At 37.9% G+C, this 19,981-nt stretch overlaps 1 protein-coding gene across 6 annotated transcripts in view; it reads left to right on the top strand.

Moving 5' to 3' along the window:
* The window catches only part of BCKDHB (branched chain keto acid dehydrogenase E1 subunit beta), a 253,397-nt gene that overhangs the window by 14,333 nt on the left and 219,083 nt on the right, over positions 1-19,981 (top strand). For all 6 annotated transcript variants that reach the window (XM_034962428.3, XM_063605391.1, XM_034962429.3 and 3 more), the window contains exons 2-3: positions 7,477-7,554; positions 9,080-9,148. In XM_034962428.3, coding sequence (XP_034818319.1) covers positions 7,477-7,554; positions 9,080-9,148 — 147 coding nt within the window. The remainder of the gene's footprint in view (positions 1-7,476; positions 7,555-9,079; positions 9,149-19,981) is intronic.

Genomic DNA, 19,981 nt, shown 5'->3' on the forward strand with positions numbered 1-19,981 from the left:
CACTTATGAGTGAGAACATGTGGTGTTTGGTTTTCTGTCCTTGTGATAGTTTGCTGAGAATGATGGTTTCCAGCTTCATCCAAGTCCCTGCAAAGGACATGAACTCATCATTTTGTATGGCTGCATAGTATTCCATGGTGTATATGTGCCACATTTTCTTAATCTACTCTATCATTGATAGACATTTGGGTTGGTTCCAAGTCTTTGCTATTGTGAATAGTGCCACCATAAACATACATGTGCATGTGTCTTTATAGTAGCATGATTTATAATCCTTTAGATATATACCCAGTAATGGGATTGTTGGGTCAAATGGTAATTCTAGTTCTAGATCCTTGAGGAATTTCCACACTGTTTTCCACAATGGTTGAACCAATTTACACTCCCACCAAGAGTGTAAAAGTGTTCCTATTTCTCCACATCCTCTCCAGCATCTGTTGTTTCTTGACTTTTTAATGATTGCCATTCTAAATGGTGTGAGATGGTATCTCATTGTGATTTTGATTTGCATTTCTCTGATGACTGGTGATGATAAGCATTTTCTCATGTGTCTGTTGGCTGCATAGATGTCTTCTTTTGAGCAGTATCTGTTCATATTCTTTGCCCACTTTTTGATGGGTTTGTTTGTCTTTTTCTTGTAAATTTGTTTGGGTTCTTTGTAGATTCTGGATATTAGCCCTTTGTCAGATGGGTAGATTGCGAAAATTTTCTCCCATTCTGTAGGTTGCCTGTTCACTCTGATGATAGTTTATTTTGCTGTGCAGAAGCTCTTTAGTTTAATTAGATCCCCTTTGTCTATTTTGTCTTTTGTTGCCATTGCTTTTGATGTTTTAGTCATGAAGTCCTTGCCTATACCTATGTCCTGAATGGTATTGCCTAGGTTTTCTTCTAGGGATTTTATGGTTTTAGGTCTAACATTTAAGTCTTTAATCCATCTTGAGTTAATTTTTGTATAAGGTGTAAGGAAGGGATCCAGTTTCAGCTTTCTACATATGGCTAGCCAGTTTTCCCAGCACCATTTATTAAATAGGGAATCCTTTCCCCATTTCTTATTTTTGTCAGGTTTATTAAAGATCAGATGGTTGTAGATTTGTGGCATTATTTCTGAGGCCTCTGTTCTGTTCCATTGATCTATATCTGTTTTGGTACCAGTACCATGCTGTTTTGGTTACTGTAGCCTTGTAGTATAGTTTGAAGTCAGGTAGTGTGATACCTTTAGCTTTGTTCTTTTTGTTTAGGATTATCTTGGCTATGTGTGCTCTTTTTTGGTTCCATATGAACTTTAAAGTAGTTTTTTCCAATTCTGTGAAGAAAGTCATTGGTAGCTTGATGGGGATGGCACTGAATCTATAAGTTACTTTGGACATTATGGCCATTTTCACAAACAGATTCTTCTTATCCATGAGCATGGAATATTCTTCCATTTGTTTGTGTCCTCTTTTATTTTGTTGAGCAGTGGTTTGTAGTTCTCCTTGAAGAGGTCCTTCACATTCCTTGTAAATTGGATTCCTAGGTATTTTATTTTGTTTGTAGCAATTGTGAATGGGAGTTCACTCATGATTTGGCTCTCTGTCTGTTAATGGTGTATAGGAATGCTTGTGATTTTTGCACATTGATTTTGTATCTTGAAACTTTGCAGAATTTGCTTATCAGCTTAAGGAGATTTTGGGCTGAGACGATGGGGTTTTCTAAATATACAATCATGTCATCTGCAAACAGGGACAATTTTACTTCCTCTTTTCCTAATTGAAAACCCTTTATTTCTTTCTCTTGCCTGATTGCGGCTAGAACTTCCAACACTATGTTGAATAGGAGTGGTGAGAGAGGGCATCCTTGTCTCGTGCCAGTTTTCAAAGGGAATGCTTCCAGTTTTTGCCCATTTAGTATGATATTGGCTGTGGGTTTGTCATAAATAGCTCTTATTATTTTGAGATATGTTCCATCAATACTTAGTTTATTGAGAGTTTTTATCATGAAGGGCTGTTGAATTTTGTCGAAGACCTTTTCTGCATCTATTGAGATAATCATGTGGTTTTTGTCATTGGTTGTGTTTATGTGATGGATTATGTTTATTGATTTGCATATGTTGAACCAGCCTTGCATCCCAGGGATGAAGCTGACTTGATTGTGGTGGATAAGCTTTTTGATGTGCTGCTGGATTTGGTTTGCCAGTATTTTACTGAGAATTTTTGCATTGATGTTCATCAGGGATATTAGTCTAAAATTCTCTTTTTTTGTTGTGTCTGTCAGGCTTTGGTATCAGGATGATGTTAGCCTCATAAAATGAGTTAGGGAGGATTCCTTCTTTTTCTATTGATTGGAATATTTCCAGAAGGTTTCGGGGGAACCCGCCCCCAATGTTTTAACGTAGGTTCTTTCTATTTTCCATAAGTGTCGTCTGGCTGAGAAATAAAGAGAAAGAGTACAAAGTGAGGAATTTTACAGCTGGGCCGCCGGGGGTGACATCCCATATTGGTAGGACCATGATGCCCACCTGAGGCTCAAACCAACAAGTTTTTTATTAAGGGTTTCAAAATTGGAGGGGGTTTAAAACAGGGAGTAGGTACAAAGATCACATGCTTCAAAGGGCAAAAAGCAGAGCAAAGATCACATGCTTCTGACCTAACAGGACAAAAGGCAAAACAGAACTACTGATAAGGGTCTATCTTCAGCTTTGCACATATTGTCTTGATAAACATCTTAAACAACAGAAAACAGGGTTTGAGAGCAGAGAACCAGTCTGACCACAAATTTACCAGCTTGGAGTTTTTCCCCACCCTAATAAGCCTGAGGGTACTGCAGGAGACCAGGGCGTATCTCAGTCCTTATCTCAACCACATAAGACAGACACTCCCAGAGCGGATGTTTATAGGCCTTCCCCCCCTCCCCCCACCCCCCCCCAGGAATGCATTCCTTTCCCTGGGTATTAATATTAATATTCCTTGCTAGGAAAAGAACTTAGCAATATCTCTCCTACTTGCATGTCCGTTTATAGGCTCTCTGCAAGAAGAAAAATATGGCTCTTTTTGCCTGACCCCACAGGCAGGCAGACCTTATGGTTGTCTTCCCTTGTTCCCTAAAAATTGCTGTTATTCTGTTGTTTTTCAAGGTGCACTGATTTCATATTGTTCAAACACACATGTTTTACAATCAATTTGTACAGTTAACACAATTATCACAGTGGTCCTGAGGTGATGTACATCCTCAGCTTATGAAGATAACAGAATTAAGAGATTAAAGTAAAACAGGTGTAAGAAATTATAAAAGTATTGTTTGGGAACTGTTAAATGTCCATGAAATTTTCACAATTTATGTTCCTCTGTCATGGCTCCAGCCAGTCCCTCCATTTGGGATCCCTGACTTCCTGCAAGAAGAAGGAATGGTACCAGCTCCTGTTTGTATCTCTGGTAGAATTCAGCTGTGAATCCGTCTGGTCCTGGACTTTTTTTGGTTGGTAGGCTATTAATTATTGCCTCAATTTCAGAGCCTGTTATTGTTCTATTCAGAGATTCAACTTCTTCCTGGTTTAGTCTTGGGAGGGTGTATGTGTCCAGGAATTTATCCATTTCTTCTAGATTTTCTAGTTTATTTGCATAGAGGTGTTTATAGTATTCTCTGATGGTAGTTTGTATTTCTGTGGGATTGGTGGTGATATCTCCTTTATCATTTTTTATTGCATCTATTTGATTCTTCTCTGTTTTCTTCTTTATTAATCTTTCTAGTGGTCTATCAATTTTGTTGATCTTTTCAAAAAACCAGTTCCTGGATTCATTGATTTTTTTGAAGGGTTTTTTGTCTCTATCTCTTTCAGTTCTGCTCTGATCTTAGTTATTTCTTGCCTTCTGCTAGCTTTTGAATGTGTTTGCTCTTGCTTCTCTAGTTCTTTTAATTATGATGTTAGGGTGTCAATTTTAGATCTTTCCTGTTTTCTCTTGTGGGCATTTAGAGCTATAAATTTCCCTCTCCACACTGCTTTAAATGTGTCCCAGAGATTCTAGTACGTTGTGTCTTTGCTCTCATTGATTTCAAAGAACTTCTTTATTTCTGCCTTCTTTTCCTTATTTACCCAGTAGTCATTCAGGAGCAGGTTGTTCAGTTTCCGTGTAGTTGTGCAGTTTTGAGTGAGTTTCTTAATCCTGAGTTCTAATTTGATTGCACTGTGGTTTGAGAGACAGTTTGTTGTTATTTCTGTTCTTTTACATTTGCTGAAAAGTGCTTTACTTCCAGTTATGTGGTCAATTTTAGAATAAGTGTGATGTAGTGCTGAGAAGAATGTGTATTCTGTTGATTTGGGGTGGAGAGTTCTGTAGATGTCTATTAGGTCCACTTGGTGCAGAGCTGAGTTCAGGTCCTGGATATCCTTGTTAACCTTGTTTCTCGTTGATCTGTCTAATATTGACATTGGGGTGTTAAAGTCTCCCATTATTATTGTATGGGAGTCTCTTTGTAGGTCTCTAAGGACTTGCTTTATGAATCTGGGTGCTCCTGTATTGGGTGCATATATTTAGGATAGTTTGCTCTTCTTTTTGAATTGATCCCTTTACCATTATGTAATGGCCTTCTTTGTCTCTTTTGATCTGTGGAAAACAACGTTAATCTTATACATCTCCGTCAGAGCACTTGGGTGACCAAGGCGCATTGTCAGTGAGCAGTAATATTTTGAAAGGAATCTTTTTTTTTCCTGAGCAGTAGGTTTCAACAGTGGGCTTAAAATATTCAGGAAACCCTGATATAAATAGATGTGCTATCATTCAGGGTTTGTTGTTTCATTGAAAGAGAACAGGCAGAGTGGATTTAGCATAATTCTCAAGGGTGCTAGGACTTTCAGAATGGTGAATGAACATTGGCTTCAACTTCAAATCACCAGCTACATTAGCCCCTTACAAAAGAGTCCACCTGTCCTTTGAAGCCAGGCATTGACTTCTCTTTAGCTATGAAAATCCAAGATAGCATCTTCCAATAGAAGCTGTTTTGTCTCCATTGAAAATCTTTTGTTTAGTATAGCCACCTTCATCAATGATCTTAGTGAGATCTTCTGGATAATTTACTGCAGCTTCTCCATCAGCACTTTATGCTTCACTTTGCCGTTTTATGTACTGAGATGGCTTCTCTTCTTAAACCTCATGAACCAAGCTCTGCTGTCTTCAGATTTTTCTTCGGCAGCTTCCTCACCTCTGTCAGCTTTCATAGAATTGAAAAGAGTTAGGGACTTGCCCTGGATTAGGCTTTGACTTAAGGGAATGTCGTGTGTGATTTGGTTTTCTATTCAGACCACTAAAATTTTCTTCATATCAGCAATAAGGCTATTTTGCTTTCTTATCATTTGTGTGCTTACTGGAATAACAGTTTACATTTTCTTCAAGAACTTTTCCTTTGCATTCACAACTAGGCTATTTGGTGCAAGAAGCCTAGCTTTCAGACTCTCTGGACTTTCAGCATGCCTTCTGTACTTAGCTTAGTCATTTCTAACTTACGATTTAAAGTGAGAGATATGCAGCTCCTCCTTTCACTTGAAAACTTAGAGGTCACTGTAGGATTATTAATTGGTCTAATTTTCATATTATTATGTCTCAAGGAATAGGGAAGCCTGAAGAAAGGGAGAGATAAAGGAGAATGACTGGTCAGTGGATCAGTGAGAACACACACAACATTTATTGAGGTTACTAATGTAATTGTCTTGGGGTGCCATGGCAGAATGTCAGAAGGCTGTGGCACCCCAAGACACTAGTAACCTCAAAGATCATTGATCAGAGATCATGATAACAGATGTAATAGTAATGAAAAAGTTTGAAATATTGTGAGAATTATGAAAATGTGATTCTGATGCTGATAGACTTGCTAGATACAGGGTTGCTACAAAGTTTCCATTTGTAAAAATTGCAATATCTGTAGGGCAAAATAAAGTGAAGCACAGTAAGACAAAGTATGCCTGTATCTATTAAGCGATATAGCCCTAGCCTGAAGAAAAATAAATTTTTAAGTAATCATGGACATGTGGTATGATTGTATATCTTTTGCCATAAGTGATATAAAATAATATTTGAGTAAATTCCTATTATCTCCACCAAATATAAGAGTAGAAACAGGCTATGATTGTGGGCACAGAGGGCAGAGGACGTATCTGACTGGGGATTGCCAAGACCTGAACCCTGGGCATTCAGTACTGTTGAAAGGATCAGAGAGACATTAGATGCCAGAGTAGGCAGAATGTCAGAAGTCTGGAGTATCGGTGGATAATGGAAGGAGGAAAGATGTCATATGTCAGAACCTGCTGTGGAGCAATGCCAGGCTAGGGAAGAAAATGGGTCTCCAGGAAAAGGACAAGTGACCAATGTCCCATGGTCAGACAGTTGAAGGCAACAGCAGTAGCTGTTGTGACCCACACTGGGAATTAGATCTTGACTGTTGGGACACACTAGGCTAATGAATAGCATGGAGGTTAGGTGGGCAGTGATCAGGGTAAGCAACAGGTATCGAAAAGATTTGTTATCAGCATGCTGTGGGTTAAGGCGACTACCAGCGTGTAGATCAGGCACTAGGATAAAGAGTGGGCCTCTCGATCAGGGGAGATTTAGGCTGAAGCCGTTCTGTGCTCTGAATTGTAATTTTGCAGAGGAGTTGACTTAAAGTTTTGGGATGACTGTGGGCATTGGGCAGCACCTAAGCTTGAATCGAAGCTCTAATGTCATGATGTTTCTGAATTCTAACATTTAGAACTTTATCAAATGAAGCTTTCCTATACCATTCAGAAGAGTACTAAGGTGAAGATAGAAGGACATGGACAGAGTCCAGAATCTAACAATGAATAGCTAATATTTATTCAGCACTCACTGTGTCAGGTACTGTTCTGAGTGTATTACATGTACTGCTTCATTTATTCCTCCTAAAAAATCCATTTAGGGAATGGACACTGGCTCACAGATATTCTATTTAAGTAATAAGACAATAAGAAGGACTAAATATGATGTGGTTAGGCATAAGATTATGGTATGTTCCAAACTCCAGCAGTTCCGGGTACCAAAGTTTATCTTTACCCTTCCTTATTGTTTTATGGTCCATGACCATTTGCTGTTGACGTGTTTAACACATGCCACTGGTCATGCACATTCCTTATGGCTTAGGTTCCTAACACCTGTCTGTGCTTCTTCCCAGACCACTCACTTTGACGGGTCTCCCTTTCTGACTTTCCATAGGTCTTATTGTCTACACGCATTTAGTCACTTGGTTATATTCCTTCTTCCTGTTTTATACTTTTACAAAAAATTGTTTAATATGGGTAAATTTTGCCCCATTAACAAGCTTCTCCAGGTCTGTATTGCTTTTGTATCTTATAGTATTATTGTAAATAATTCAGCAATTTGCATAATACCTTTCTTTGTACCTTGATTTTAGTCAAGTTGTAATTAACTGTTAAGAAACTGGTTGTTTTTATGTATTTTACAACACACGAAATGATTTTTTTTTTGATTTTCACAGGGCAAACTCAGAAAATGAATCTTTTCCAGTCAGTAACAAGTGCCTTGGATAACTCATTGGCCAAAGATCCTACTGCAGGTAACCCTGATATGTGCCTGAATTGTGGTAGCTGTGTTAATTCCAGAATTGAAGATTTGCTTAAAATATTTATGTGGAGCTCAATGGTTAACATTGTATCTACCTGACATTTTCAAAGGTATGATTGGGGCTAAATAATCAAATTGCAATATTAGTCCACTTATTACCAGTTAGTTCTCATGTATATTTAACATCAAGTCAGCTTTCTCTTACAGTGTGTGTGGTCCTGATATTGTATTAATAACTTCTGGATTAAAACCTGCTGTGTACTCCTGTTTCTTTGGCACATAGAAACAAACAAAATATCTTTTCATTCAGCTATTTATTTATAAAATGAAGACTTGATTTTATGCTTCCCTTTGGAATACATTGTCATTCAACTTGTAATATGTTTTGGAAATAATTGTAATATTTATATATAATTTTATAAGTATCTTAATCTTCATCTTATTAAATCATTGATACAAAACCAATTGTTCTTCCACTGTATGTTTTCAAATTTGATTGGCTTTACTTCATATATGTATATACATATATATTTAACATATATCTATATATATAGTTTATATATGTGTGTGTGCATATATGTTTACTATACATTGGGCTTCCACCTGATAATCTGTAGTTTTAAGGTTAAATGAAAAACAGGTTATTTTTTAGGGAGAAGTGGGAGCTGGACTAAAGGATGATTAGATCTTGATTTGTTTTGAATGCTACTTGCGGATGATTGAACTAGAGAAGTAAATTCAAACATAGAGAAGGGTGAGTTTTTTCTTGGGGTCGATAAAAACTGGTTAGGTACATTTATGAGACTAGCATTCAGCTCTATGAATACCCCCTATTTTAAAGCTCCTGCCAATTTCCACCTACACCATTCTTTGCCTTGCTTACTGTGTCCTTCATGCTTGCCTCCTTTCTGCTTCACACAGTCTAAATCCCTTTCCTATTTGTGACTGTTCCCTTAGCTTGGAATGCTCTTCTGATGGCTTGCTTACTGTATACTGTGTCTCAGGAAAAACCACAGGCCTGGAAGTCTGGAGCATGAGTCATAGTTCTGCCTCTAGCTTTCTGACTTGGCCAGTCAATTTACTACTTCTCTGGTCTCGTTTTCTTCATGGATAAAACAAATGAGATTCTAGATCAGTGGTTCTTTCTCAACTGGGGATGATCTTAGTCTCCACTCCCACGACTCTGTTTACATTTAACAATGTAAGTGAAGACACTTTTTGTTGTCTCAACTGTGTGTGTGTGTGTGTGTGTGTGTGTGTGTGTGGTAACTGTCATCCAGTGGGTAGAGACCAGGGATGCTGCTATGCATCTACAGTGCACAGGACAGACCCTCACAACAAAAGAATCATCTAGTCTAAAATGTCAATAATGTAGAAGTTGAGAAACCTTGATAGAGATCTATGGTCCATTTATCTTTTGTGATTTAAAATGTAAACATTTAAATTACTTATTTCTCATTGTTAGTATTATTTAGGGATTATTAAATAAAATGTATTATTTAAATACTGTTTTTCAGTAATATTTGGTGAAGATGTTGCCTTTGGTGGAGTCTTTAGATGCACTGTTGGCTTGCGAGACAAATATGGTAAGTAAATACCTATATGAATAGTATTCTGATAGAACTTTTACTAAAAGATCTTAAAAATACAAAATATGCCTACTAAATTTTTTGTCATATCCCCATTGTATGGATGAATTCCTTTTCATTTCCAACGCCACCTGCAGAATCCTTTGGCCTATATTTTCTCAAATGTCTTCTAGTATCCCTCTGATCTAGTTCATATTACACATACAGTGTAAATGATTCCAAAATAATTGTCATTAAATGTATATTATTTCTTGTGTCATTCTTCTGTCCAAGAACCTTTGGTGTTTTATTGCTAGCTGCCTTAGCCAATTTCAATTCCATTGCCTCCAGTTGGAGATTCTGCCTGTTGGGTCTTTATTAGCAAATTTTATCTTTTCGGGAAGAGAGAGAGAGAGAGAGGGAGAGGGGTTTAGTTTTTAAGGAACTGGCTCATGTGATTGTGGGGCTGGCAAGTCCATAGGGCAAACTGGTTGACTTGAAACTCAGGCAGGGTTTCTGTTTTAGCCTTGAGGCTGAATTTCTTTTTGCTTGGGAACCTGCAGTCTTTTCTCTTAAGGCCTTAAATTGATTGTATGAAGCCTACCCACATTATAAAAGGTAATCTGCTTTATTCAAAATCTACTGATTTAAACGCTAATCACATCTAAAAAATACCTTCACAACAACTTCTACACCTGTGTTTGACCAAATATTAATAATTGGGTGCCATAGCCTGGTCAAGTTGACATATAATGAACCATCACATTATCCTTCTTACATGTTTTATCCCAGCTGATGTCTTTAATTGGCATGTGATTGATTTCTGCCCATTGCTTTTATTAATTTCATTTGACTCAGTTAAAATAATCAGAATGCATTTTGGTCCATCTTTGAATTCCCACTCTTCTGACTTGCAGTGTAAGGAATGTGTTTTGACCTCCTATTGTTAGGGATACCTTTGAAATGCTTTTGACATTTTATTTTTTGTCTTAGTCTTACCTGATTTAGAATTCAGCAAAGCAGTTCACGTGAGGGCTGGCAGGAGCTTATATCTTCCTCTCTTCTTTCCTTTGGCATTGCTCTATATTGCTTGTGTGTTCATACGGGGCAAGAGGAGTGAGGGTCTTTAAAATTTTTTTTAAAATTGTTGTCTCTTCTTCTGTTCCACTCTTTCTGAGGTTATGTTATACTTAAATCCAAGAACCCATACATGTTCCATCTCACTTATTGGGAACTTCCAGCTTAGTCTTTTCTTTTCCATTTATAGCAGGTTGAGTTTCTGGATCCAGTCCCTCTGCTTTCTCCTACTTCTAATACCTGCTTAGAGCTTGAGGTAGTTGGGCAAAAGATTATTTTTCCTGATCATTTAGACTCCTGCTACAAACTTTTAGATCTTTAATAAACAGTTAAAAATCTTTACACATTTGATTTCAAAAGTAATGCATATACATTGTAGAAAATTTGGAAAATATAGAAAAGCATAAAGAAAATAAAAATTGCTCATGTTTTCAGAGATAACTTGGAGATAACCACTGTACACGTCTTGGTATATATACTTCTAGACTGTATTTGAATATGTTTGTATATATTAACTAATATTTCAAACACAGAATTATACTTCTGTAACTGAGTCTTCTCTGTATCCGGTATAACTATGCTGTGGAGCAGTGTCTAGACCTCACGATTCCATCTTGCCTGACTCAGTGTAGTAGCATGCCATGTGCTTTCTGAATAGCTAATATTTATTCAGCACTCACTGCGTCAGGTACTGTTCTGAGTGTATTACATGTATTGCTTCATTTATTCCTCCCAAAAAATCTAGGGGTTTGTGTAGGCTGTTGAGTCCTCTGCTGCCTGTCTGCCCAGGTTCTCATCCATAACACTCTGCTTACCCCTTCTGTCTGGGGCATTTTATCGATGCCATCTGCTGCTCATACACTGGCGACTCCTGAATTTCTGTCTCTAGTTCAGACGTCTGTTCTGAGCTTCAGATCTGTGTATTCAGTTTCTACTGCACATCTTCACCTCAGTGTTCCACAGTCACTTCAAACTCAGCATTTCCACACCTAAGGTTGCTACATGCACCCAGCAAATGTATGCCTCCTAGTGCATTTCCTATTTTGGTGAATATATCACCATCCATTTAGTTACCTAAGCCAGACACTGGGGAAGTTCTCAGTGTCTTCCTTCTTTCTAGTTCCCCACATCCAGTGAAGTTGTATAATTATATCTAATCTGGCCCCTCCTTTCCATTCTTACTGCCCTGATACTTAAGATCTTTCATTTTTCTCTGCCTGCAGAGTTTTATTTCTTTTCTTAGCAGTCACCACTCCTTTAGTCTTACCCTCCCTCCAATCCATTCCCTATCTTGTTGCCAGTGTGATGATTTTAACATGCATATTTCTTAGCAGGACATACAAAATACTTTTTTTTTTTTTGAGATGGAGTCTCGCTCTATCGCCCAGGCTGGAGTGCAGTGGTGCGATCTTGGCTCACTGCAGCCTCTGCTTCCTGGGTTCAAGTGATTCTCCTGCCTCAGCCTCCTGAGTAGCTGGGACTACAGCCGCATACCACCATGCCCTGCTAATTTTTGTATTTTTAGTAGAGATGGAATTTCACTGTGTTGGTCAGGCTGGTCTCAAACTCCTGACCTTGTGATCCACCTGCCTCGGCCTCCCTAAGTGCTGGGATTACAGGCATGAGCCACTGCGCCTGGCTACCAAAGACTTTGAGAACTACCTAGGTAGCTACCTGACCTCATCTGCTTTTATTTTTATTTTATTTATTTCATCTATTTTTTAGTTTTTACTCTACAGACCTAGGAACTTGAGCTTTTTAAAATTTTTATTAAAACTAATGTTGAGTTACTGGTTGTTTCTCTTAAGCCCCCTGTTGTTTTTTCTTCTCTCTTCCTTTGCACTTGCTATCTGGGTCTCTCTACCCTGTCTGATTACCTGGTAGACTCCTATTTCTTCTTCAGAAGATTCCCCTGTGAAACTCTTCCGGACCCTCCAAGCAGACTCAGGCAGTTCTTTATCACTATTCACGCTGCACCGTTTAAATCTTGAAAGTTGTACTGTAATCCATAACTCCCACCAGAAAGTTGTCAAAGGCAGCAGATCTTTAAGCTGTTACACAGAATGGATCCCTAGGACCTAATATTGTATCAGGTAGTATTTATGAAGTGCATGCTGTTGAGTGAATTTACCCTTTGCTCTCACTTAGACAGTGTCCTACTGTCTCAGGAAGGGGATTTCCCTCTCTCACATTAATTATTTAGGTTGGTCTGATTTTATTTTCCTTAAAAAATAGGTTAAAATGGGGAGAAACTAACTCTTAACTTGAAAAAGTCCAGTGCTCTTAGAGGGCACCTGCAAATTTATGTTTCCTGTCATGGCAGGAGGCTGAGCTAACTAATGGCTAAGTAACTCTTTTAGCTTTATTGTCAGCAGCTGCTGTGAATTTTTACAATAGTTTTAGGGCAGTGAAGTTACACTTTATTAATTTCAGGTTGAGGATGTTGATCAAGATGAAAAATTAAATCACTGATACTTTCTAATGAGAGTGAGTGAGCTTCTGTTTTCAGAAGTGAAGAATAAAGGAAAGGGTGAAGAGAAATATATTAAAATACATTTTTCTTGCATATTTAAAAAGTAACACATACTTAAAAAATTATCTGCCCTTTTGAATATAGGGCAGGAATTTTTAGCTATACAGAAGCATAACTGTCTGCTTAGGATTTTTAAAGGATAATTTGTATATAAAATAACTAAAAGATTATGTTGATATAGTTCAATATAACAATCAAGTCACACTGCATTAAATGACATAGCAAAGAAAACCCTTGTGCCAGATCAGTTCGCTTTCTGGGGAGAGCTGAATGTTGAGTGGGAAAGGATCAAGTCAGCAGGTGGCAGCCTACCCTTTGAAATGAGAACATCCCTGTTGGCATTGTGCCAGCACTTGAACTGCTGCAAAGCATTTTATATTCCATCAGAAGGCGGAATTTGAAGGATTGTGGGTTACTGACATACGTTGTAAAGCTGAATACTACTTGATATGACAAAGAAGGAATTGCATAATTAGAGGCAATGCTATAAGAAAAGGAAGAGAGGCATAGAGCATTTTGTATTCCAGACGATCCAGATGAGTGTGGATTTAGTACCACTAAACTGCTTCTCTTCCTTGCCCTTTGATAGAACAAAATAGTATGAGTGCTTTGAAAATTAGAAGAAAGAAAATAGTATGTCCTCATCAACATTGCATTCCAAATGGCAGCTTTAACCACTGTACGTAATGAGATGTATTGATGAGGAGCAACAGCTGGACCTCTGGGGAAGCAGGGAGTGGGAGAGGGCAGTTAAAGGTAGTTGATTTGTAGGGTATGTGTGATTTTATGTTGAATGCCACACATGCTTTCTTTCTTTCTTTTTTTTTTTTTAAGACAGAGTCTTGCTCTGTCACCCAGGCTGGAGTGCAGTAATGCGATCACGGCTCACTGTAACCTCTCTCTCCCAGGTTCAAGCAATTCTCCTGCCTCAGCCTCCCAAGTAGCTGGGACTACAGGTGCCCACCACCACACCTGGCTAATTTTTGTATTTTTAGTAGAGACGGGGTTTCATCATGTTGGCTAGGCTGGTCTCGAACTCCTGACCTCAGGTGATCTGCCTCCCTTGGCCTCCCAAAGTGCTGGGATTACAGGCGTGAGCCACTGTTCCTGGTGTCACACATGCTTTCATTCATATAAGTAATGAGACAGATTCCTCATGGCATATACAAAATCCATTCGTATTGTCATTCTCTGAGAGAGAGAGAGAGAAAGAGAAAGAGTGTATGTGTGTGTGTGTGTTATTAAAATAAGATTTTGGTGTGTCAGGTTTAAGGTATGTTTGTAACATTATTCTATACTGATATAACTTGCCTGGTTGTGGTTCTTAGTGTATATTTGGCCCACTTATTGGAGGAAATTTAGGTGAGGAAAGGAATAGCTGAGGACCTCCTGAATTAGTCTACAGGCCTAAACATGTGCCTTTTCATGGGACTTGATGTTTTTCCATTACTGTATCCATTCCTTTACACCACAAGTGTGGCCTGTCATAGCAGCTTGGGAAAACTAATATAACCACTTACTTGTTTTCTTATGTAAACATCACTGAAATTGTATAACCAGATACTTTAATACACTGAAGTCAGGTTGGAAAACTAGGACAGGCATGCGGTGAAGGCAAGTTTTTGTCTATAATATACCAATATTTGGGAGTTGACTTTGGGCCTCAGTATCCTCATCAGTAAATTGAAGGGAAAGGACTAGGTGGTCCTCTGGGATTCTTCCAGAGCATACATTTAGGTAAGCTTTATGGTTTTATTTGTTTTTAAAAAGAGGAACACAGTTTTTTCATGCTTTGATTCCCTTTACATTTAGAGGTTTTTTTGAATATAGTTGTTATAGTATTTTGGAACCATGGGGGTACGTTAGGCATTTAATTTAATTTTTTCTTAAGATGTCCCTTTTCCAGCATTTTGTTTTATTTTATTTATTTATTTATTTATTTGAGTTGGAGTCTCACTCTGTCACCCAGGCTGGAGTGCAGTGGCGAGATCTCAGCTCACTGCAACTTCCATTCCCCAGGTTCAAGTGATTCTCGTGCCTCAGCCTCTGAGTAGCTGGGATAATAGGCATACACCACTATGCCTGGCTGATTTTTGTATTTTTAGTAGAGATGGGGTTTCATCATGTTGGCCAGGCTGGTCTCGACCTCCTGACCTCAAGTGATCCGCCAGCCTTGGCCTCCCAAAGTGCTGGGATTATAGGTGTGAGCCACCACACTTGGCTGCTTTTCCAGCATACGTTTTAAATTTAGGGGTGTTAGCAAAATCTTTGCTCTCTTATATATTTTTTGTGAATTATGAAATTAATGTCTTTAACAGAGAAAGTGATCTTCCATTTTATGTTCTTGTTGCAAAGAACGGGTTATTTGGGTGATACTCATACTCTTGGATTTAGTGTCAGGGTTCCATTGTAGAATGGCAATCTGTGAGATGGGGGTTTGGTCTCTGGGTTGTTGAAACTAATTTTACGGAAGAAAAAAACAGGATAAAATTCAGGAAAATTCCTTAGGGAAATTGAATATGTAGAGGATTTATTTCCCCTATTGAAGTATACATATTTATGACATACAAGCAGATTGAATACCAGATATAGATTGTGAGATGTCTAACAGGAATTTGGAGTGAAAACAGGTATTAATAAGTTGGTGTAAATCTGGTTTTCTAATACATTTATTAAAAATATTTTTAAAGGTTTGTTAGTAGCTTTAAATTGCTCTTGATATTACAAGAGCACATGTTGCTCTTGTATACAAGTGCACATGTTGGCAGAACTAGATGAACATGTTTAATATGCCTTTTTTTCCCCACAGTGCTTTTTTCACAAACATTAATTTATTTCTAAAAATTATGGTAAAATATATATAACATTTACTGTTTTAACCATTTTTACAGTTCAGTGTTATTAAGTACATTCACGTTGTGGTGCAATTATTACCACCATCCATCACCAGAACTTTTTTCATCTTACAAAACTGAAACACTATAACCATCTAACAATAACTCCCCATTTTCTCTCCAACAGTCCCTGGCAAGAACCCATTCTACTTTCTATCTCTATGAATTTGACTATTCCTTATGTGAGTGGAATCATATAGTATTTGTCCTTTTGTGACTGCCTTATTCATTTATAATAATGTCCTCAAGGTTTATTGATGTTTCAGCCTGTATCAAAGTTTCCTCCCTTTTTAAGGCTGCATAATATTGTGTTGTATGCATATACCACATTTTGTTTATCCATTCATTTGTTGATGGATGTTTGGGTTGCTTCTGCCTTTTGCCTATTGTGTCCTAAGACTGCTATAAATACTGATGTGCAAATATTTGGTAGTGTCACTGCTTTTTTAATTCAGAAGAACAAAGTTGGAGGACTCACAGTTCCTTTTTTCAAAACTTACTGCAAAGCTGTAGTTATCAAAACGGTGTGACAATGGCAAAAAGACAAACATTGATGAATGGAATAGAATAGAGAACCCAGAAATAAACCCTTGAATATCTAGTCATTAATTTTTGACAATGATGCCAATACCATTCAACAGGGGAAAGGACAGTCTTTTCAACAAATGATGCTGGGAAAACTGGATATTCACATGCAAAAGAATGAATTTGGACCTTTATTTAACACCATATACAAAAATGAACTCAAAATAGATCAAAGACTTAAATGTAAAACTATAAAACTCTTAGAAGAAAATGTAGGGGAAAAGCTTCGTGAAATTGGATTTGATAATGACTTTTTAAATATGGCTCTAAAGGTATAGGCAACAATAAAAATAGATAAATTGGACTGCATCAAAATTAAAAACATGTACTTTGAAGGACACTATTAACAGGGAAAAAAGGCAGTTCACAGAATGGGAGAAAATACTTGCAAATCATGTATCAGATAAGAGATTAATATCCAGAATATATGGAGAACTTCTAAAACTCTACAAAAAAAACCCCAATCAATTAAAAAAATAAGCAAAGGACTTGCATAGACATTTCTCCCAAATTGATAATTTATATATAAATTACCAGTATATAAATTACCAGTGAAAAGATGCTCAACATCATCAATTATTAGGAAATTCAAGTCAGTATCACAGTGGAATACCACTTCATACTCATTAGGATGGCTGTTATCAAGAAAACAGGAAATAACAAGTGTTGCTGAGGATGAAATTGGAATCATTGTGCATTGTTGGTGGGAATGTAAAGTGACACAGCCACAGTGGAAAACAGTATGGTAGTTCCTCAAAAAATTAGAATTTCCATATGATGCAGCAATATGCCTTTCTTTTTATCTCATTTAAAAAATCCAGCTGAATGAGTTAGCATAGAAAATGGAACGGAAATATTGATGCATGCTTCATTTACTTTAGTTTTTCTTATTTATTACTTTGATGACCTTTTGTGATTTTTCCAAATAAAGATTTTAGACACTACTAAAATTAGAATGGGTACAAACGGTCACTGTATTTTACTTTCTCTAATTTATAACACTGACCTCTCAGAACTTTAGTTCTATATGACGTGGATATAGACTAGATAAGAATTTCTCAGCCTGTCAGCACTATTTATTTATTTCTCTGTTTATTTGTTTAAGAGTCAGGGTCTTGCTCTATTTCCTATACTGGAGTGTGGTGGTACAATCACACTTCACTGCAGCCTTGAACTCTTGGGCACAAGCAATCCTTCCGCCTCTCACAGTATTCTCACTGTTGGCTTGTTGACCAGTGGCTTAACAAATACCATTTAAGAAAATAAGATATTTAATATATTTTGTAGGATATCAGAGCTGGGGAGAAATGGAGGGTATATCTAGTCTAGTGGTTTTCAACTGCTGGTGATTTTGGCAATGTCTAGAGATATTTTTGGTTGTCATACCTTGGGGGGTACCACTAGAATCTGGTGGATGGAGACCTAGAATGCTGCTAAACATGCACAGGGCAACCCCACCAAATAACTGTCTGTACCAAAATGTCAATACTGTTGAAGCTGGCTGGGCATGATGGCTTACAGTTGTAATCCTAGTGCTTTGGGAGGCCAAGGTGGGAGGATTGCTTGAGGCCAAGAGTTTGAGACCAGCCTGGGCAACATAGCAAGATGACCCCACCCCTACAAAAAATTATAAAAAAAAATAGCTGAGCAGGGTGGCACACAGCTGCAGTCCACCTGCTTTGGAGGAAATATTGATGAAGCAGGAGAGCCCAGGAGTTTGAGGCTGCAGTGAGCTGTGATCATACCACTGCAGTCTAGCCTGGGTGATAGAAGGAGACCCAGACTCTAAAAAAAATAGTGCAGCGAGGCTGAGCGACTGATCTATTTCCATGTAATGTGGACACTGAAATTCTGAGAGGTGGAGTTGCTCAGTGGCAAGTGGTCTAGGGCTCACGCTTCCTAAAACCCAGTTCTAGGCTTTTTGTACTATATATTTTTCCCTCATTTATAAATGAGCAGCTAATTTATGTAAAAACATAAAAATAAGGAATTCTTTTTTTTTATTATTATTATACTTTAAGTTTTAGGGTACATGTGCACAATGTGCAGGTTAGTTACATATGTATACATGTGCAATGCTGGTGCACTGCACCCACTAACTCGTCATCTAGCATTAGGTATATCTCCCAATGCTATCCCTCCCCCGTCCCCCAACCCCACAACAGTCCCCAGAGTGTGATGTTCCCCGTCCTGTGTCCATGTGTTCTCATTGTTCAGTTCCCACCTATGAGTGAGAATATGCAGTGTTTGGTTTTTTGTTCTTGCGATAGTTTACTGAGAATGATGATTTCCAATTTCATCCATGTCCCTACAAAGGACATGAACTCATCTTTTTTTATGGCTGCATAGTATTCCATGGTGTATATGTGCCACATTTTCTTAATCCAGTCTATCATTGTTGGACATTTGGGTTGGTTCCAAGTCTTTGCTATTGTGAATAGTGCTGCATGTGTGTGAATAAACATACGTGTGCATGTGTCTTTATAGCAGCATGATTTGTAATCCTTTGGGTATATACCCAGTAATGGGATGGCTGGGTCAAATGGTATTTCTAGTTCTAGATCCCTGAGGAATCGCCACACTGACTTCCACAATGGTTGAACTAGTTTATAGTCCCAGCAACAGTGTAAAAGTGTTCCTATTTCTCCACATCCTCTCCAGCACCTGTTGTTTCCTGACTTTTTAATGATTGCCATTCTAACTGGTGTGAGATGATATCTCATTGTGGTTTTGATTTGCATTTCTCTGATGGCCAGTGATGGTGAGCATTTTTTCATGTGTTTTTTGGCTGCATAAATGTCTACTTTTGAGAAGTGTCTGTTCATGTCCTTAGCCCACTTTTTGATGGGGTTGTTTGTCTTTTTCTTGTAAATTTGTTTGAGTTCATTGTAGATTCTGGATATTAGCCCTTGGTCAGATGAGTAAGTTGTGAAAATTTTCTCCCATTTTGTAGGTTGCCTGTTCACTCTGATGGTAGTTTCTTTTGCTGTGCAGAAGCTCTTTAGTTTAATTAGATCCCATTTGTCAATTTTGGCTTTTGTTGCCATTGATTTTGGTGTTTTAGACATGAAGTCCTTGCCCATGCCTATGTCCTGAATGGTAATGCCTAGGTTTTCTTCTAGGGTTTTTATGGTTTTAGGTCTAACGTTTAAGTCTTTAATCCATCTTGAATTGATTTTTGTATAAGGTGTAAGGAAGGGATCCAGTTTCAGCTTTCTGCATATGGCTAGCCAATTTTCCCAGCACCATTTGTTAAATAGGGAATCATTTCCCCATTGCTTGTTTTTCTCAGGTTTGTCAAAGATCAGATAGTTGTAGATATGCGGCATTATTTCTGAGGGCTCTGTTCTGTTCCATTGATCTATGTCTCTGTTTTGGTACCAGTACCATGCTGTTTTGGTTACTGTAGCCTTGTAGTATAGTTTGAAGTCAGGTAGGGTGATGCCTCCAGCTTTGTTCTTTTGGCTTAGGATTGACTTGGCAATGCGGGCTCTTTTTTGGTTCCACATGAACTTTAAAGTTGTTTTTTCCAATTCTGTGAAGAAAGTCATTGGTAGCTTGATGGGGATGGCATTGAATCTATAAATTACCTTGGGCAGTATGGCCATTTTCACGATATTGATTCTTCCTATCCATGAGCATGAAATGTTCTTCCATTTGTTTGTATCCTCTTTTATTTCATTGAGCGGTGGTTTGTAGTTCTCCTTGAAGAGGTCCCTCACTTCCCTTGTAAGTTGGATTCCTAGGTATTTTATTCTCTTT

The sequence above is a fragment of the Pan paniscus genome, chromosome 5 (assembly GCF_029289425.2).
Source record: "Pan paniscus chromosome 5, NHGRI_mPanPan1-v2.0_pri, whole genome shotgun sequence".
Taxonomy (NCBI): Eukaryota; Metazoa; Chordata; class Mammalia; order Primates; family Hominidae; genus Pan; species Pan paniscus.